This window comes from Myxocyprinus asiaticus, chromosome 11 (assembly GCF_019703515.2).
Source record: "Myxocyprinus asiaticus isolate MX2 ecotype Aquarium Trade chromosome 11, UBuf_Myxa_2, whole genome shotgun sequence".
In the NCBI taxonomy this organism is placed as follows: domain Eukaryota; kingdom Metazoa; phylum Chordata; class Actinopteri; order Cypriniformes; family Catostomidae; genus Myxocyprinus; species Myxocyprinus asiaticus.
This window is the reverse complement of record NC_059354.1, coordinates 15,475,805-15,497,050: the sequence shown is the minus strand read 5'-3', so window position 1 is coordinate 15,497,050 and position 21,246 is coordinate 15,475,805. Positions and strand designations below refer to the sequence as shown.

The 21,246-nt window shown below is 38.5% G+C and overlaps 2 protein-coding genes across 3 annotated transcripts; both read left to right on the top strand.

Annotated features, from left to right (window-relative positions):
- Window positions 1-1,378: 1,378 nt before the first annotated feature.
- LOC127448599 (high-affinity lysophosphatidic acid receptor-like) lies at window positions 1,379-9,524 on the top strand. Its single transcript, XM_051711265.1, has 3 exons — window positions 1,379-1,629; window positions 2,861-2,979; window positions 6,883-9,524. The coding sequence occupies exon 3, from the start codon at window positions 7,001-7,003 to the stop codon at window positions 8,126-8,128; it is 1,128 nt and encodes a 375-aa protein (XP_051567225.1). The 5' UTR covers window positions 1,379-1,629; window positions 2,861-2,979; window positions 6,883-7,000; the 3' UTR covers window positions 8,129-9,524.
- A 2,847-nt stretch (window positions 9,525-12,371) lies between these two features.
- On the top strand, window positions 12,372-21,172 carry c11h2orf49 (chromosome 11 C2orf49 homolog). 2 transcript variants are annotated; one of them, XM_051711272.1, is made up of 4 exons: window positions 12,372-12,527; window positions 12,717-12,874; window positions 13,632-14,004; window positions 18,408-21,172. In XM_051711272.1, the coding sequence occupies exons 1-4, from the start codon at window positions 12,390-12,392 to the stop codon at window positions 18,462-18,464; spliced, it is 726 nt and encodes a 241-aa protein (XP_051567232.1). In that variant the 5' UTR covers window positions 12,372-12,389; the 3' UTR covers window positions 18,465-21,172. The 2 variants fall into 2 exon arrangements, with proteins under 2 accessions (XP_051567232.1, XP_051567231.1); XM_051711271.1 differs by having other exon boundaries at window positions 12,378-12,527; window positions 18,405-21,172.
- The last annotated feature ends 74 nt before the right edge of the window (window positions 21,173-21,246 follow it).

The window sequence follows — 21,246 nt, the reverse complement described above, 5'->3', positions numbered from 1 at the left end:
CTATTAGTCAGAAGACACACTGTCCCCTAAAGCATGAAGACATATGTGGAATGGTCTCAAACTGCTTGTACGAGCATGACACCACAATGAACATATATTAAGATACTTAGAATAATAAATAATTAGCTCAGAAGGATATATGTGATAAAAATACTGATTAGTTCCACTAAAATAATTCACTTAATCACATTAGGTTAAATGCTGATCAGTTTAAATTTTATTCACTCAAAGGATATATATATATATATATGTTCTGCCTCAGCAGGCAACGTTTTTGAAAGATAATTTTGAGAAACTACACATATTTGCTACACAATATATATAAAAAAAGAAAAATGTAAAAATGCTGCTCTCAAAGTCTCCAGAATTTAATGCTTTGATGCTGATTTTGCCAATAAATAAATAAAATAAAATAAAAAAATCTCACCGGAGGGCATACACCTGGAGCCCCCAACTAAATAAGACAACACTATTTTAATTGATGCAGAAACTGTGCCTCAGTACTAAAAAAAGAAGAAGAAGAAGAAGAAGAAGAAGAAAAAAAAAGACCCTAGATGAGTCAAAGTTTAAACAGACATTTAACTAATTTACAATTAAATGACTGTCAAGAACAGGAGAACAAAATTGAAAATAATCTGTGGTATTTTAATTTGATTTTGTTTTGAATGGCTACAAAATAAATTGCTGATTTAGACGATCACTTTGGTATTTACTTTATTTTTTAATCCACAAGTGGGGACTCATACAATATGTGTATAGGCTCAATGCCAAGTTTTTAGAAGGCCAACCTGCACAACAATGCTCCAGATATTCTACCACCTTTGAAACATGTATTTATGTGTAGGCTATTATATGGAATTTGTGTTGATATCACAGCAACGTTTTACAATTCAAAAGGTGATATTTCAGTTTTATGTAGACCTATACTGTAAGTATTTTATGCAGTTATTATCATCGATCGTATTGTAATATTTTCGTTTTAAGATTTTGTCAGATTATTAACTGTTATCCAAAATGTCTGGATTTATATTTATTACAGTAATTCCTTTACAAGCTATGCTGATGTTCAGCAAAAAAACAAAAACAAAAAAAAACAAAAATTCAGAGCAGAGTTACACCCCTGCACATTTGCATAAAACCAAGTGGATCACACCATGAATGCGTTTGTGTGCGTGAAATGAGACTGAATCTTACACCATTCTATTTCAACTGGAGATGCCTTCATTGGGTCAAAAAACAGTAGACTATGTATGCGTTTTTAATACCGATGGTTGTACATCAAACTAATGCAACCAATAGCGCTATCCCGGGCATCTATCCCATCTTTACGTCAATACTGATGACCTCCTAGAATTAACTACTAGATGCTGTTTGTCTCTATTCCTCTCTGTCTGAAATCCTCAAGGATGATGCTAATTCTGCAGGGGTTTTTAAAATTATTATTACTGCCGTCGTCACACACTCGCTCCTCACCCCGTCGGATGTGTTTCATACAGCAAGAATTCGCATCACTGGTAATAAGAGCAATCCTCTCAAATCAAACTGCACCTGTCAACATCTTGTCCTTCACCTGTTTCGGATTTTCACGGTCACCGTCCAACAGATATTCGGAATTCAGTGGATAAAAAGGTAAAATCACTGCACATTTGGGCTGTAACATATCTTCCACGTGAGAACTGATGGAATTAAACATCTGCAATCGGCAAATCTGCGATATAATCTAATCTAATCTAGTCCAATATGTTTATATCACATAACCTGGTTTTAGAATGCAGCTAGAATGCATTTTTTTTCTCCAGTGTGTTATTGTGATTATGATAGAATAGTCTGACAGAAAGCAGGTGATGAAAGACGTCTTGTATCTGTCTCATCCCAACATAAAATTCTGAGCAAGCAATTCTGCCTCCACCATCTTCCATGGTTGAGTACAGAACTAAATGCCCTGGACTATGTGTCCTCTGTTAATAACATGTGAACGAATGTCTTCAGTCTGTTACGGAAATTATATAAATTCCTCTTGAAATAAACTGCTGAGAATAGAGATGTTTGTTTTTTACTTTTAGCTTTTATGAGTGCTTGTTTTTTTAGTCTAACCTGTAGAATAGGTGATGAACATCAAGGATGACCCCAGGACTGAAACAGCCATGATGACCAGTTTCTGTTAATAGACCTAAATGTGAGGTTATTGTAAATCCTCACTATGGCTCAGAAAGGAATAATTTTTCTGATGACTTCTTACATCTTCTCATAATGTTTTTTGGATCCCATCAATTGTCAATCAACATGCTTCCCATAGTATCTTAGCAACCTCTTGATGATGTTACAAAGCAGGATGTTAGTGTCCTCTTTCTGGATTCTTCAATCGTACTATCAGCTCTCAAGTTTTGCCTTCTCTGTGTGTGTGTATTTTGAGGTTGGGAGTATTGCATTGACTTTTTATTCACAAAGAATGGGCACAATCTCCAAGACTGTTCGCCTGAGGACAAAAAGTGTTCAAAACCTTTCTTGTCTTCTTTCTGCACTTGTGTTTTACCAGCATAAAGTCACATGGAGAAAACCTGGCAAAAACAAAAACAGTGTATGCCACCCTGATGTCCAATGTCCCACTCAGTTTGATAAATGGAATATTTTTTAAAGCCTCCATCAGTATGATGGCGGTATAGAATGGTGTTGACCAACATAGAGTTTTGGAGATAGAGAAAGAAAAAATGTTTCATTTACCATCAACATCACTTCCCCTCCAAGGACTCATTTTTCATTATGTTAAATTTCTATAATTATTGTTATGAGTCTTATTGATTGTATGTGTGTGTGTGTGTGTGTGTGTGTGTGTGTGTGTGTGTGTTATGATCTTTTCTAGGATTATGAAGGTGTCACGGTTCTAAGATGAATTCTTGGAATTTGCACGGCATTCTATATCTCCACTGTTCTTAGCAAAGCACAACCCAGAGTAACCATGACAACAGCAGCTTCCTTTGAGTGAGCATCATTCCCTCTTTTATCTGTAAACATGAAGTGATGATTGGATGTTTGTAAATGTTCACCATATTGTGCCATGCACAACGGCTTTCAGCAAAAGACATACTGCAGATGTTTATGCAAAAGAATCATTACATAAATGTTTTGAATCCATGTCTGAGATGAAGTGTTGAATACATACATTGGGGCCCAAATGTCTGAAACCACACTGTAAAAAAAACAACAATTTTGTTAAATTTAAAGTGAAATACTCGCAGCTGTTTTTGCCAGAAATGTTCTGTAGACAATATGGTGAGTGACCATGTTTTAGCCTGTACGGGAAGTAATTTTGATGCCTGTATATTTTACGGTTCACTACAGTTTATATTATTAAATCATAGAAACTTGATATGCTAACCTTTTGGTAATGTAAAAGTCTGCTTTTAACCTTAAAGTGTATTTTTTATCACCTTAGCAGCTACTAAAGGCCACATGATGACTTAAAGTTCATCAAGAGTGACCCTTAGGAGCAATAATTAAAACACATGTCACACTAAAGTAATGCAATATACATTAACTAAAATGCATAAACTACATACAACTACACAGAACACCCCAATGTGCATAACTGATATTAAAAATAAAAATAAATCTAACTATTCCCATAAAATATAATGAAATGTGTTGGGTCACACAGGGACTTCTGGAAACACTCAGTTATTGTACTGGGACATGTATTCTCTTGATGAACATAATTACAATTTTTACTATTAATTATACTGTAAAATCACTTTTTTACATTTAAAAAACAATATTTTAACATACAATTACATGTATTGTCCTTGTTATATGTATAGTATTATCATTGTTTTACTGTGTGTGTTAACGTAACTACCTGCTAACTTATAAACAGTTGTTGTTTTTTTTACTGCAGCATTTTTACATTCTTGTACTGTTAAAAATAGTCAATTTTCTGCTATGGTGCATTTGTTTTTCTTAAAATTTTGTAAAACTTTATTTCCAGGTTTCTTATTTACTGCACAATTTTTCATTACAAATCATATGATCGGCATAACAATTTTAGTGAAATGTTCAATAAGAAATAAAAAAAATAAATAAATATATATATATATATATATATACACAGGTGCTGGTCATATAATTAGAATATCATCAAAAAGTTGATTTATTTCACTAATTCCATTCAAAAAGTGAAACTTGTATATTATATTCATTCATTACACACAGACTGATATATTTCAAATGTTTATTTCTTTTAATTTTGATGATTACAACTGACAACTAAGGAAAATCCCAAATTCAGTATCTCAGAAAATTAGAATATTACTTAAGACCAATACAAAGAAAGGATTTTTAGAAATCTTGGCCAACTGAAAAGTATGAACATGTACAGTACTCAATACTTAGTTGGGGCTCCTTTTGCCTGAATTTCTGCAGCAATGCGGCGTGGCATGGAGTCGATCAGTCTGTGGCACTGCTCAGGTGTTATGAGAGCCCAGGTTGCTCTGATAGTGGCCTTCAGCTCTTCTGCATTGTTGGGTCTGGCATATAGCATCTTCCTCTTCACAATACCCCATAGATTTTCTATGGGGTTAAGGTCAGGTGAGTTTGCTGGCCAATTAAGAACAGGGACACCATGGTCCTTAAACCAGATACTGGTTGCTTTGGCACTGTGTGCAGGTGCCAAGTCCTGTTGGAAAATGAAATCTGCATCTCCATAAAGTTGGTCAGCAGCAGGAAGCATGAAGTGCTCTAAAACTTCCTGGTATACGGCTGCGTTGACCATGGACCTCAGAAAACACAGTGGACCAACACCAGCAGATGACATGGCACCCCAAACCATCACTGACTGTGGAAACTTTACACTGGACCTCAAGCAACGTGGATTGTGTGCCTCTCCTCTCTTCCTCCAGACTCTGGGACCCTGATTTCCAAAGGAAATGCAAAATTTACTTTCATCAGAGAACATAACTTTGGACCACTCAGCAGTAGTCCAGTCCTTTTTGTCTTTAGCCCAGGCGAGACGCTTCAGACGCTGTCTGTTGTTCAAGAGTGGCTTGACACAAGGAATGTGACAGCTGAAACCCATGTCTTGCATACGTCTGTGCGTAGTGGTTCTCCCCCACATTTTTGAATGGGTTTTGTTTCACAATCCTCTCCAGGGTGCGGTTATCCCTATTGCTTGTACACTTTTTTCTACCACATCTTTTCCTTCCCTTCGCCTCTCTATTAATGTGCTTGGACACAGAGCTCTGTGAACAGCCAGCCTCTTTTGCAATGACCTTTTGTGTCTTGCCCTCCTTGTGCAACGTGTCAATGGTCGTCTTTTGGACAACTGTCAAGTCAGCAGTCTTCCCCATGATTGTGTAGCGTACAGAACTAGACTGAGAGACCATTTAAAGGCCTTTGCAGGTGTTTTGAGTTAATTAGCTGATTAGAGTGTGGCACCAGGTGTCTTCAATATTGAACCTTTTCACAATATTCTAATTTTCTGAGATACTGAATTTGGGATTTTCCTTAGTTGTCAGTTATAATCATCAAAATTAAAAGAAATAAACATTTGAAATATATCAGTCTGTGTGTAATGAATGAATATAATATACAAGTTTCACTTTTTGAATGGAATTAGTGAAATAAATCAACTTTTTGATGATATTCTAATTATATGACCAGCACCTGTATATATATATATATATATATATATATATATATATATATATATATATATATATATATATATATATACACATGAATTTCAGAATTTCTTAGCATGTGGTTTGTCCTCCTTTGCTTTAATGACATTTGGCTCAGGCTGGCATGGCCTCCACAAGTTTGTGCAAAAAAAAAAAAAAAAAATAAATGTTACATGCAAAAATAAATAAATAAAATAACATTCATGTTACTCCAGTATGATTTGAGAAAGTTCCACAGAGCACCTTGTGTGCTTCAATGGAAGCAAGGACATCTGACTATTTGTGCAAAGTAGGGGTGGGAATCACAAGGTAGCTGTCAATACAATATAATATCGATATTTAGGTCACGATACGATATTATTGTGATTCTTTATTTTTGGTATATTGCGATATTTCACTCAATGTTTCTCTTTCGTCTCCATCGAACTTAAGAGAACTGTTTCCAAATCACCAAATGCATGTAAAAGTGCCAGTTTACAAAACAAGGCCAGTTAATATCCCAGTATCTATGTACAATGCAAAGCCATAAGCATATAAGACCATAATGGCTCCCTATTTCTATGGTTGGGTCAATGTAACTAGTCTTTCTAAACATAAATTACAGTATTTATGAAAACAATAATAGCCAAAACACTTTAAAACCATTACTTATTAATACACAAAAGTATAATTGATTCCACCTAAAAGGTTAGCCTATTAAATATGATACTAACATTTTTGTTAAAATACCTCAGTTAATGTTACTACTGTAAAATTGTGATACATTTTAGTAAGGGAGGGTGATTATGAGTGAAGCATGATAACGGCACCTTCTAAGGGACTGTTGTTGAATTCCTAGATCAATTTGGCAGAAAAGAGAAAAAAAATGGTGTTATTTATTAATGTGGAAAAATGTAAATGATAATGCAAATATTGATACAATATCACAAGAAAAAATATCACAATACTTAAACATATCGATATTTTTTCCCACCTCTAATTGACATGGTCAGTGTCACAAATTTGCTGATAAGTGACTTAGAAATAATGCAGAATCTTAAATATTTCTTTTTTTATTTTGTCATAACATTTCTTTTTCCAGGTTTAACTGAAAAAAATTCCCCATTGAAAAAAAAAATCCAAAGTGGTCACAGACTTTTGGACCTCACTTTAAGAGAAAATACGCATTGTTATTTAAATGCCTCGCACCTATTATTGTCTTCTGTTTCAGATCTTTACAATATCTTCAGTGTGGAGAGTAATGCATTCAAAGGCTGCTGACAGGACCATGGCAAAGGTTTAAGTATGACATTTCATCCTTGAATGGATGATACCTGGTAACAGCTGCCATGTTTGCATGTAATGGCAGCTTATTAGATGGGTGTGGCCTTCTTGAACCAATGGAAACTGAGATACAAGAGGCTGAGACTGCCCTTATGCCCACTACTCTCAGGGTGGCACTGGCTGCCATCATGATCTTTATGATCACCATTGGTTTTCTTGGCAATGCCATAGTGTGTCTGATTGTGTATCAGAAACCAGCAATGCGTTCCGCAATTAATCTACTCCTGGCCACGTTAGCCTTCTCTGACATCATGCTATCGCTGTTGTGCATGCCTTTTACTGCCGTCACTCTGGCGACAACGGACTGGAGCTTCGGAGTTGGATTCTGCCGTGTGTCAGTCATGCTTTACTGGCTGTTTGTTTTGGAGGGTGTGTCTATCCTTCTTATCATCAGCGTTGATCGCTTCCTCATCATAGTTCAACGCCAAGACAAGCTGACACCCCATCGGGCAAAAATTCTCATTGCGGCGTCATGGGCTCTGTCAATATGCGTATCCCTACCATCTGTGGTGGGCTGGAGGACGGCTGGGATTGGGGCACAAGTACCACAATGCATTCTCGGATATAGCGAATCGCGGGCGGACCGGGGTTACACAGTGCTTCTGGCGGTGGCTGTGTTTTTTGTGCCATTCAGTGTGATGTTGTACTCATACCTGTGTATTCTAAACACAGTCCGTAGAAATGCATTGCGCATCCACAATCATACCAGTGAAGGCAGTGTTGCGATCAACCATGTCAGCAAATTGGGTTTAACTGGTCTGCAGCGTCCACAAGTCAACGTGGACATGAGTTTCAAAACCAGGGCTTTCACCACCATCCTCATTCTTTTCATTGGATTCTCTGTGTGCTGGTTGCCACATACAGTGGTGAGTCTGTTGGCAGTGTTTAATAGGCAGTTCTACCTCAGCCCAGCTTTTTACCCGATCAGCATCGGGGCACTCTGGCTGAGTTACCTAAAAGCAGTCTTCAACCCGGTGATATACTGCTGGAGAATCCGAAAGTTTCGTGAGGCCTGCCTGGAGTTTATGCCAAAAACCTGTCAGATCTGTCCCAAGATTCCTGGAAGAAGTCGCAGGCGTATAAGACCCAGCAAAATTTATGTGTGCAGCAGTGAGACCCAGTCTTCAGTCTAGGATTGAACCAAAGGACATTTAAAGGAACAGTTAACCTAAAAATTAGAATTCTCTCATAATTTACGCACCCTCATGCTGTCTCAAACTCGTAAGACAGTGTTTCTTCTTTTTTTTTCTTCTATTGAATGTTTATATCCAATCAGTGCAAGTTAATGGGGTCCAAAACTAAAGCTCCAAAAAGGACATAAAGACAGTATAAAGGTTATCAATGCGACTCGAGTGGTTTCATCCATGTCTTCTGACACAAGCGATTGGTTGTGTCAAATGCAAGGAAGTGTAATTTGGATTCTCTCATGAATGCATACCAAGGAGACTGCAGATGTCAAGATTTATAGTGAAAAAGAAGTTACATTTTGATCTGTTTCTTACCCAAAACCATTTGTATCGCTTCAGTGAAATCACTCGAGTCATATGGATTACCTTTATTCTGCCTTTATGTCCTTTAAGGACTTCCTTCAAAATATCTTTGTATATGTAGCGCACAAGAAAGTCATACAAGTTTGAGACACCATAAGGGTGAGTAAATGATGAGAATTGTCATAAATGATGAATTATCATTTTTGGATGAACTATTCCTTCAAAATGACCAAGCCAAGGATGGCTTGTTTGTTTGTGTATTTAAATATGTTTAGATATGACACACTTATGCCAGTCATGGTATTTATTGGCACAGCTTGGTTTCAAAGGATTGTGCTTGAAATCCTATGAAGATGAGGACACAATGAATGGAATACTTACAAATCCAAATGTCATTGTCTGCAGTAATGAGGGAATCAGCATCAGCCATCTGAAGTTCATCAAAGCAATATACAGTACATTCATATTCCTGAAATGGGTAATTTGTTTATTTTCTGTAAGATTCTACATGTTCTGCAAATTTGTAAAACAAGGAAACTGAAAAATAAAGCAAATAAACTGTTGATTTCTGGAAAAGAGTTTTAATGTAACTAATGAAAGAAAACATTGAATGTCTGGTAGAATTTAGTCTTTTTAATGGTCGAATAGTTCATTTACATTTTATGCATTTGGCAGACGCTTTAATCTGAAGTGACCTACAATGCTTCAGGCTATACATTTTATCAATATGTGCATTCCCTGGGGGGAAAAAAACCTACCTTTGTGTTGACATGCTCTGACAGTTGAGCTACAGGAACATTACTTGATGACTGAATTGCTTCATCAGCTACTTATCAATTAGCGAAGCAGCGACACCCAGGCCATTTATGATGACAAGAATGAATGAAAACGTGCAACGGTAATGAATGGATTAATGAAAAGATTTTCTTAAAAGTAGCCTTTTGCAGTCATCACAGAAGTAAAGGTAGAATGTTATTGCCTATGGCAGCTATATCAGATGTGACTTAAATAAGCCATTCTATATCAATTTCTAACATATCACCATGATCAAATTCTAATTATGATTGTCAGTAATGCTTACCACCAAAAAAAAAAAAAAAAAAAAGAATAGTCCAAAGTGATACAGCAGACTGTGGGCTGTTTTTTTTTTTGTGTGTGTTTTTTTTATTCAAATAAAATCGAATAAATGTTATTGTTAAACAATATATTTGTGATTGTTCTTTGCCATTTTAAGCCTTTTTTTGACCAGTTTCACAGATTCACCTACAGTATGCACACTTATGCATCTAAATGACGATGCCTGTACATTAGGGGCGATGGGGCTGGCTACAGGGGTTTGTAATCACAGCGTTATTTCCTGGTTCATTAATGGATATTATCACAAAAATGTAACATCCGCTTGTAACGTATGCATGTAATCTGGATTATGTAATCAGATTACAAAAAGCAAGTCTTGTAATTGGATTAAATTACATTTTAAAATACTTGTAATTGGACTATAGTTACTTTTTGATAGATTACATGATTACATATTACTGTAACAAGGCAACGACAGTAAATTGTTAATTTATTGATTATCCTAATCATTCTCTTTTTTCAATCTTTTACATATTTAATTCTAAATCAGCACACCTCTGATATACGTTTGGTAAGTCTTCGAGTGTTTTCGGAAGAGAGGGGGAGGGAAAGAGGTTGTGTGCCATTGCACTCAGAACTGATACTCGCTACTAGCCAGTAAGGTGAAGATGGAGTGGTCTATTTCATCATTTGATGGCTGGATCTATAGAGATCATTTAATTTTTAAGGAGACACGGGCAAAAACATCACTATGCAATGTAAACTCTACCTTCCAAAAGTTAATATCCTGTCAACTGCTAGGATTCTACGTCAAATCTACAGAAGCATTTGGCTGTATGTTTGCATGTTTTTTTTTTTTTTACATCACAAATCTAACCAACTCAAACACATTTTCTATAGTATTATTTGAATTATCACTCTGTGTGTAATATAAAAATGTCACAAAGTCTTTGGAAGGGTTTTGTCCATCAAACGCATCAAAATGCACAAATAAACGTCATTTAGTTTCTTAAATTGCTTTTGAAGTTGGCTTCAAAAATTTATATAAATGCACTTTTGGTGTAGTGATAACTTTGAGATGTTTTTGTGGCACTGATTCACAAATATAACTGGTCTGATCTCTTACTACACGTGGATGGCGTTTGTAAAATGGCGAAATTGCATGAGCACATTTGTGTTAACGTGCCGCGGGAACCTGTCCATAATTTTAGAAACTCAAATAAGAAATGCCTGTTAAACTCAAACATATTTGAGTCTGTCATTGATGGAGGGCCTAGACCACTGTCAGCATCACAGGGGAAAACACGAAAACTTAATATTTTTGCATTTGTGATCATTTTTCAGAATTTTTAGACATAAGCACCACTCAAACAATTAAACCATGCAGAATTAAACTGAAAGTAATCCAAAAGTAATCGGATTAGATTACCCCAAGGATGTAATCTACAAGATTACATTACTGGTTGCATTTTTTGTCGTGTAATTTGTAATCAGTACCTGATTACAATTCACAAGTAATCTGCCCAACACTGAACGTCCAAATGTTTGCCCTTTTGACCCACATTTAGTAAATCTTTCATGGCATTAAAAGATTAAACCTGTAAACCCCAGTGCTCAAAAGACTTAATTGTTTTGAGTAGGGAAAAGTCAAATCATACAAATAAATTCAAATAAATTAACCTTAATGAGTATTTAGAACTTTTTCTTTTGATTTCACAAAACTGACACCTTTTAAGTAACCTGAATTGTTTTATTGTTTTGAGTTTAATGAACTTGTCTCTTTAAATTCACAGGAACTTAAATTTAACTGAAACTGAACAGGGGATTTCTATTTTCCAGAATGCTTTGCATGGCACTTGACACGGAGAGTAAATGTTAAAATTAAGTGTTCTATAAAGCCTTTGTGCAAGATGAACGTAAAGGGGGAGACTTGTTAGTGTTTAACGTTTTGTTATTTAGAAGAGTTTCTGTTATGTTGGAGTTTTGGACGTTACCATAACGGTGAAGAGAGGAGCTTAGGTTGAGGACAGGTACAAGTTGTATATACAGATATTGTTTTACTCATTGAGCAATAGCTATGCTAATTAAAGCATGGTGTTACCATTTAGAATGCTTTCAGCATGCTAGTATTTACTTTACTTAGTAAGCTACTTGCTAGCTATAGTTGGTTCTTTCTATTTGAAGTATATATGTTGAGAATACATAGTCATTTTAAATTCAGCTAAAAAGTTAAATTTCAAGTTAAATATACGATGTACGAGTTAACTTATTCAATTTTTCATGTTTAGAGCAACAGTATTTCAAGTATTTCACCCTAATCCTAACCTTATGGAGCCTGTAAAAGGCTGAGGAGCCTGCCATAAAAAACGGATGGCACCTTTCTACCATTGCGTCCATTGGAAGTGCCTGACCCAGATTTTTGCTTTCTTAAAAGAAAAGTCAAAATTATTAATATTAATATTATTATTATTATTATTATGTATACAACACTATGCCCCAAACTCTGTCAATTGAGCTTAACTTGTATTGAACCTTGAATATTCATTTAAGCTTTCATTTGCCGCTAGTTGGAGATAATCAACACAGAATTAAAAGAATGTGCCAGTGAAAGTTTGGAATTATTTCGTAAGATAACTAAAAGTATGTCAGTTCTACTGAAAAAGTTCAGTAAATCAAATTTCATTTTGTCCTCATTATATCAAGTAGGTGTTGTCGATTCTGTCCTAACGCATATTTGGCTCTAGGTGGCAGTAATGTTTTTTCTATTGTTAAACGCTCCTCATATCAGCGAAGAAGAAGATGACTTCCTGCGCTCTCCGGAAATGGAATGAGTAACATGGCGTCATACAGGGAAGACAGAACGAGAAATCTTACATCAAATGCTGCTGGTGATATTTCTAAAATCGACCTTCTGCTTCACCCGGAGCTCCTTTCTCAAGAATTCATTCAGCTCGTTTTACATGAGGTGAGACGAGGAGGCACATGGATGTTTTAATTAAGCGGGACTGGTTATTATTGTTCTTTCTATATTAATAGTTTTGCTCTCTTTAGACAGTCTTTTCCTTTAATCTTTACTATATATAACAAACCTGCCCTAAGTCTGAATGATTAAAGCAACAGTAATTGTTAACCGTAGTAACTGATTCTGTTGTAGAAAGGGATACCGGTCGATGATGATGTGGACCGTGACCGGCTCACAGATATGTACCTGCGGCATGTCATTCCTCTCCCGCAGAGAGATCTGCCCAACACACGCTGGGGGAAGAGAATGGAGAGGACCAGAGCGCGACAGAGCTCCACCACTGCACACAGGTGTGTGATGAGGACAACTTTTGCATGCATATAATTTCCTCATAAGTAGTGCAGGCGCAGCCAGGTGGTTAAAGGAATAGTTCGACTATAAAAAGAAAATTCTGTCATTTTTTACTACCCCTTGTGTCATTCCAAAACTGCTTTTAGTTTTGCCATGGAACACAAAAGGAGTTTTTCTTAGCTCTTGCCATACAGTGACAGTTCATAGTGCCCATGGTGTTCAAGCTCCAGTAAGGACCCAAAAGCACCATAAAATCCATATGATTTATGTTCTATATTCAGTCTTCTGAAGCCATACGATATCTTTGTTTGAGTAACAGACTGAAATGTACGTCTTATTCACTGATAATCCTCACCTATACTGAGGCTGTGAAATCTGGTGGTCATTATGAACTGTCTGCATAAAGATTTTTGTGTTCCACATAAAAATGAAAGCATACAGGTTTGGAATGATTTGAGGGTGAATAATAATAATAATGATGATCAAATTGTCATTGTTTTGGTGGACTTTTCCTGCAAGGGACCAAACAGCAGGTTGCAAAAGGGGACTGTCCATGCATGTAGTAAGTGTACAGTAAGTCACTTCATATAAAAGCATTTACTGAATGAAAGAATAATAGACTGTCCTTGTTTTCTCAGTATAACTTAGTGCATGATTTGAAGTCAGCTGTTGTAACTGTTTTGTAATTGAATTAAAATGTCCATATTTTTTTTTTAATATTATTATTATTTTTTTAATGGTTCTGTTTTGTTTCAGTTCAAGCACAGATAGTGGCAGGAAGAGGCCACTGATCGTGTTTGATGGCAGCTCTACCTACACTGGCAGTGTTAAGCTGAAGAAACATGATACCTCGCCAGCAGCTGTTACCACAGATCGCCTGAAGCCCCCAGTGTCTAGTGTCAGTCTGTCAAACCCCATTCGCAAGCTCTCTGGATCCTCTTCAAATGGTTCTTCCTCCTCATCCTCAAATTCCCACAATAGGACCCCAGTATCAACACCAGGAGCCAGCCCCAAGAGCCCTTCAGGCACCTGTAATATTTCTAACACTGCCAATTCCCTGGTATATTCCAACAATGCGACACCCAAGCTAAAGCGCACAGCCCCCAGTGATGGAGAACCTCACAATGCTGTGAGTATGAAGTTAATTTTGGAGAAAGTGTTTCTTTAGCTTCACATGTGTTGTGTGATATTCAGTGCCCCCCAAAAAGTTTTGGACACTTTAGGCACACTTAAAATTATGAATATAAAAAAGGAAAAAAAAAAATGTGTGTGTGTGTATAACACTTCCCTGGTAGCACAGGAATGCGGAAGCGGGAGACAGCGTAACAAAAACCGCACACAGTGGATATATATTTTAGTTTCTCGCTTTTCAGCGATCTTTTCCAGACAACATGCACACACAGTTCTGGGTTTCTCTCTCTCTGGCTTCTCGTCTCCCCAACGCCTCTCACTGAAACACAGAACAGCTGTTAGAGAAATTACGCACAGGTGCAAGTTCTTACCATTCATTCACCCTGGCCTCGCTCTCCATTCACAAAGCGGCGCTCGGCAAGGATCCCAACTCAGGAGATAATACGGAAGATTGCCTCCGCAACACTGCGTGCTGAGATGTTGCATAGCGGCACCGCTTCCAGGTATCGCGTTGTGTAATCTACCAGGACTAGCACAAAGCGATGCCCCCTTGCAGATTGCTCTAATGGAACAACAATGTCCATCCCAATTCTTTCGAAGTGGGCCTCAATAAGCGGAAGAGGGCGCAATGGCACTTTTGGGTTGGCCAGAGGATTCACCAGCTGACAATCGCGGCATGTTGCACACCACCAGTGAACATCCCTGCTAATGCCCGGCCAATAGAAATGGGCCATGAGATGATTCGGTGTTTTGTCTTGCCCTAAATGTCCCTCATTATGATGAGCCGCCTGGAATAGCATTTCCCGACGACTCTTGGGTAGTTGTATCTTTTGTCTGAGTGTCCTGCGTCACCCAATACAACCTGTCTTTTAGAATCATAAAGTAGGGACAGGATAGCACAACGTTAGGCTGAAGCCACTGACCATCAATCACTTGATTGATGGCATGCCTAAGGGTGTTATCAAGGGGAATTCCACAGAGGCCCAGGAGGGCAAGGCCCTCCCTTTCCTCCACGTCCCCCTGACGTGGCGCTGACGTTGACATCTCAAGCACCGCCTCCCCAGCTAACACTGCGCACATCCCACACTGGGTTTCCCAAGCGCAGGACCCATCCACACACATTCCCCTTAATAATATTTGAAAGGCTAGCCAATTTATCTCCAAAATCAGTGAATGGGTGAGGCGGGGACTAACCACTGCCTCTATTCTATGCTTTTGCCCCTTAAATTGAATAATGACGGACAATAAAGGGTATTCATGAATATCCTCATGCACACACCTCACCTGGCATGCTGCATCCAAAGCCTCGCCTTGAACCAAGCATTGATAAATCGAGGTTTGATTACAGCCTTAATCCACCAAGGCTTGATTTGTACCCCCTTGGATACTCACCGGTATCTGGTACATCCCAGCTCCATCGGCAGCTGTCTGTGGTGCGTCAGGAATCTGAACCAATGCCCCCACCTCTATCAGCTGGCATTGGTCCTGGAAATGCCCTGGATTCCCACAGCACCAGCAGACTGGCCTAGGCTTTACTCCTGCACCAGTGGCTGCGGAGTCGCTAATCTGTGGGGGACAGGAGACAGACACAGGGGGAATAGGAGGGTTGGGGAAGCCCCGTGTCTGGGCAGCGGGTTTTGGGGGCAGGGACCCCCGGTTCCGGGGAGTAGGGATGGGGAAAAGGGAGGATGTAGAAGGGGAAGGGTGACAGGTATAGAGAGACACAGGGAGAGAAGAGGGCTCGCCGCCCCCCCGGATACGCCGCCAGTTGGACAGCCTGGTCTAGTGACTCTGGATGGTGGCACTGGACCCATTCCGCTGTTCTTCTCAGCAACAGAGCGATGAACTGTTTCAGCACCACAAGTTCTACTACCCCACAGGCATCACGGTGTTGTTGGGCGAATGCGAAAAGGCGGCCAAGCTTGCTAAACATCAGCGAGCGAAAGTGTTGTCAATGTTGTTCAGGACTCCGGCCAACCTGTTGCAAGATGGCTCGTTTGAAGTCCGGATACCCCAGGAGGTTGGCGACTGGGAGTTGTTGGGCTGCCAGTTGAGCTTCTTCCGACAGCTGTGGCCGGAATGCCCACTGGGTCACTGGCCATCCCGACACTTCCGCCACACTCTCAAATAACTCCACGAATGCCTCCGGGTTGTCCTCTGGTCCCATCTTCGTGAGCGTGAAGTGGGACATGGCAGGAGCGGCGGCCAGGGTCACATCGGTAGAATCTCCCTGGGGTATCAAGCTCCGTAGCAGCTGTCGATCGTCCACTTGGGCCTGGAAGCGCTGCTCCTGTTCCTGACGCAGCTCAAGCAGAGCTTGATGTTGAGTTTGGTTGTTGCTGGCGAGGGTCTTGATGAGTTCGGTGAAGGGTGAGGACTCCATGACGGCGTATCTTCCTCACAAATCCCAGGTTTCCGGCTCCACTGTAACACTTCCCTGGTAGCACAGGAATGAGGAAGTGGATATTTATTTTAGTTTCTCTCTTTCCAGACAACATAAACACACACATACACACAGGTCTGGGTCTCTCTCTCTATGGCTTCTCGTCACCTATTTATCTCCCCAGCACCACTCACTGAAACACAGAACAGCTGTTAGAGAAATTACACACAAATGCAAGTCCTTTCCATTCACAAACTGGCGCTTGCCACGCCCCCGCTTCCACAATATCTCCACAATATATTTTGGTGGCACAGATAATACTAGACGGTTTCTCAGTTCTAACTTTCTCACTTAAGTTTTCTAAATAATTGTTTAAATTTTTTTTTTTATTAACTGGTCAACACTGACACTTTTAAGTGTGTTTTATGTGTCCAAATACTTTTGGGGTCCACTGTAGATGATGGTGTATTTGATGGTGTCATCTCTTGGCAGCAGAGGTTACACTAGAAAAAATCTTTATCCGTCACTTTGACGGACTGAGTTGTAAAAGTTCCATCATGGTCTATTTTTATTTACATGGTCCCTCATACTTGTTTTAATTTTATAATTAGCCTGTTACATTCAGGGGCGTAGCATCCATTATAATGGCATATACATCATAATGGATTGGCTTAAGTTCTAAATGTTTTGACTCCCCAAGAACTTCCAGTTCTAGGGCAGAAGTTCTCCCTGTCAATCGACCATGCCAAAACAAGATTTTTAAACTTTTAAGCTGGTTACATGCGGCTTAAAAAGAAAATAAATGTGCCATTGGAAAATGTAAAATATGCGCATACATTCATGCACATGTTCACTGAACGTTTTTAGTGTGCCTAATATCACAATAAAGTGTCAGATGAGAAGCACACACATCTCTGAAGCTCTAATACAGGTACTCCTCTAAAATAACTGACAGTTCTGCTCCAAACGTAATGTCTGCACTCTGATTAAGGAATGGAGAATGTACAGTCAGCCTGTTATTAACGTACAATAAACCACGACGGGGAGGGGATCGGAGGGGTCTTTATCACCCTGAAGGAATTTATTTTGCTATAAGAACCGGCTGACTGTACATTGTTCCACTTATTACATGGCTACTAACCAAATAAATAAATACATGGACATAAAATATTGATTTGTGTTAAAATTATGTAATTTGAGAAGAAATCGCTGAACAGCCATCTGAAAATGACCATCTGACTCCTCATTATTCAGCCTAGTACAAGACTTCTTGCCAAATAAACAAATAAATGGACATGACTAGAGTTGAAATAATTTTATTAGCTTATTTGTGGAGATTGCACCGTGATCCAAGAAGCAGGAGAGATGGCTCGCAGAACCCAAATGAGTGGTCTGATACGTGGATGTGCAGTTGTTACAGAGAAATATCAGACTGCTGGATGGGTCCATTGACCAATCCGAATCGAGTATTCCAGAGAGCCGTGTAATAATTGCAAGTACTTGGCTGAAAAGATGTGCCACATTTTTCATGCTTTCATTTTGTTATCATACTTTTTGCGCTTTATTAAAACAAAGTAACACACTAACTATGCAGCAACACACTAATGTAAATCATGTATGCAGTGATTAATTCAGAGACCCTCTCCTCGAAATCCAAACACAGTTGTTCAAAAGAGACACGTATTGCCAGGCTTTAATGGTGATGGCGCCTGTTAATACACATCTTAATACTACAAGGCAAAATCAGGGCACACACACAGCAGTAGTGTGTGTAAGAGACACAGTGAAGTCAAAACTGATGCAGTGGGTTAAAATATTGTTTTTTTTTTATTTTTAATCTTTTGTCTTTCAACATGTCAGACAGCATATGAAATTATCAGTCAATGTTTCAAAAAATCTGTAAATGATGGAGAATTCAAACCCTTGCTTGGCAGTAAATCTGAATTGAACAAACATTTTGTGCATGGTTTCTTTTTAGGTTCTTCTATATTGATTTTATTTTTCTCTTTGTTAAGCAGAAGGACGTTAAGTCACCGGATATGAAGAAAAAGATTCAGCATATCACTTGGCCATAATCTCTGATCACAACTGATGATGGACCGTCAATGCCACTGTTTGCTGGGCCATAATGAGACACCTGAACTCTAAAGATTGGTTCTCCCAAGTACTTCAGACAACTCAGTATGAAATTTACCCTTCATTTCATTTTACTCCAGGAGACTCATCAGCTTTAGACTTAAAGTAGTGTTGATGGAACTGAAATATTCCTGGCAGTGGTATGTTGGACTGATCAATTAACCAACAAGTGTCAACTGTGTACCCCCTTCTTCCCCTTTTTGGCAATATGTTTGTTGATCTTCCTTGTGGTGATTAAACTTTCCAAGTGTGTTGGCAAATCAAACAAGCCAAGAGAAATTGGATTGCAAATAGGAATGCTCTTGGCCTGTGTTGGTCTGTGTCCTAACCAGGCACAATGTGACCGTTTTCCAGCGACAATTTGTCTTTGTGTCTGTCCACACTGAAGGTGAATCTACTATGTGACATGACACAGTCACAGCCAATTAGAACATAGCTGATGTTTAAAGTAAAATTATGAGGAAAAGGATTTTTGGACCAATGAGATCACAGTGGGTGGAGCTACCAACACAATGCCACAGAAAGCCCATTTCTTGTCAGAGTTGCATCTGGTTAGGACAAGAAAAAAATTGCAGAAATTACGGCTTTTATCAAATGTCGCTTTACCATCACACACCTGGTTAGTGCATGGTGTATGGTTGTTGTGTTTTTACTGGCATAGGAAGATTTAGATTAACTGATTTATCTGACTGTTTTTGAAAGCACATTTTGTATTTATGGCCCCCACAAGGCCAAAATGCAGTTCTGAAGTAGATGTGTTGTGCATCATTCTTTTGAAGGATTAACTGCAAAAGGAAAATTAAAGACCCCAGGAAATTCCATAGCGAGCACTTTTTCTGTCCTGTGTTAATGTATTTGCTTTTTACATAAGCATTTGAGGTGGGACATATTGAAGGACTTGTCCCTTAATGAAAATAATGAAACATTATTGACATAAAAATCAATCTTAGTCCATGCAAATATTTTTTGTTCTCAGCATTGTGAATTATGGAGGGTTTTATTGAAACATAATTTTTTGTTTTTATTGCAACAATCCTGGTTAAAAAAAATAAATAGCTGAGAGCATTGATAATTGTTGTTGCAGTGATAAGAATGAGGGCCAAAAGTGTTGTTCAAGTACAGTTATTAATTAAATTATTCATAATTAAAACCCCAAAATGCCATGTTAAAGTATAAAACAACTGCAGCTGTATCAAGTGTGATCAAGTATCAAAGTGGTTTTGCTCCGAGTACAACACACAAGTTGATACTGGACCAGTCAAAATAGTTTCAGAATTTTCCCTTTATCACCTCTATTCTGCTTTTAAACACTCCACTCCATCAAGGTTATCATTTATGACACACAAGCAGAATGAATGTCTGTACAGATCGTTCGTAAAACGTAAAACTAAACTTTAAAGGGATACATCGAAGATGTGTGTGACTTTTCTTTTTCTGCTGAACACAAAGATTTTTAGTAGAATATTTCAGCTCTGTAGTTTCTTGCAATAAAAGTGAATGGTGGCTAGAACTTTGAAACTCCAAAATCCACATAAAGGCAGCATAAAGGTAATCCATATGGTAATCCAGTGGTTAAATCAATATCTTCAAAAGCAAAACAGATCAACATTTAAATCCTTTTGACTATAAATCTCCAATTTTAAACAGCCCTCCTAGGGGGCCTGGGAAACTCAGCGACTATTGACGCTGACTTCCACCTCTGGAGGTCAAATCCAGGGCATGCTGAGTGACTCCAGCCAGGTCTCCTTAGCAACCAAATTGAAAGCAGTCACATGGAGTAACCTTGTTGTCACTATAATGTGTGGTTCTCGCTCTCGGTGGGGTGCGTGGTGAGTTGTGCATGGATGCTGCGGAGAATAGCGTGGGCCTCCACATGCTACGTCTCCGCGGTAACGCGCTCAACAAGCCACGTGATAGGATGCGTGGATTGATGTTCACAGACGTGGAGGCAACTGAGATTCGTCCTCCGCCATCCGGATTGAGGTGAGTCACTACGCCACCACGAGGACTTGGAGCGCATTGGGAATTGGGCATTCCAAATTGGGGAGAGAATAAAAAACAGCCTTCCTAAGCACACTCCTATCATATTGCTTCTGAAGATAGGTATTTAACCACTGGAGTCTTATGGATTACTTCTGTTGCCTTTATGTGCTTTTCGGAGCTTCAAAGTTTTGGTTACCATTCACTTGCATTATATGGACCTACAGAGATAAAATGTTCTTCAAAAAAACTTTATTTGTTTTCAGCAGAAGAAAGTCATACATATCTGGTATGTAAATGATGAGAGAATTTTAATTTTGGGGTGGACGATCCCTTTAAGTACGAATAGTTTTACAAACGTACACAGAAAATCGGTCTGCTTGTGTTTCATGAATGGGACCCACAGACTGTTGCCGCACTCTTTTAGAAGTTTACAGCTGAATTTCTTGAAATTTTGTTAAACTATCTATGTATTACCAAATCTCATCAATCTACTATACAAAACCAGTTCACATGTGATTGTACTTGTCTTTTTAATTCAAACTGTGAATAGCAATATGAAATAAATAGTCAACATTTTTTGGTACAGGTAATGTAGACATTTTGCATATTGTGCCAAGGGTGAATGTTGTTTTGCATGGTCATTGTACAACACTAGATGCCACTAATGTTTGACCTGTACTTGTCATTTCTTTTATTACTCAGAACACAATAGGCAGTATTTTCTACTTGTCTATCTTA

Coding starts and splice junctions, on each gene's coding strand:
- LOC127448599 (XM_051711265.1), top strand. CDS start 7,001: ATGTTTGCATGTAATGGCAGCTTATTAGATGGGTGTGGCCTTCTTGAA.
- c11h2orf49 (XM_051711271.1), top strand. CDS start 12,390: ATGAGTAACATGGCGTCATACAGGGAAGACAGAACGAGAAATCTTACA. Junction 12,528..12,716: donor TTCAGCTCGTTTTACATGAG/GTGAGACGAGGA, acceptor ATTCTGTTGTAG/AAAGGGATACCGGTCGATGA. Junction 12,875..13,631: donor AGCTCCACCACTGCACACAG/GTGTGTGATGAG, acceptor GTTTTGTTTCAG/TTCAAGCACAGATAGTGGCA.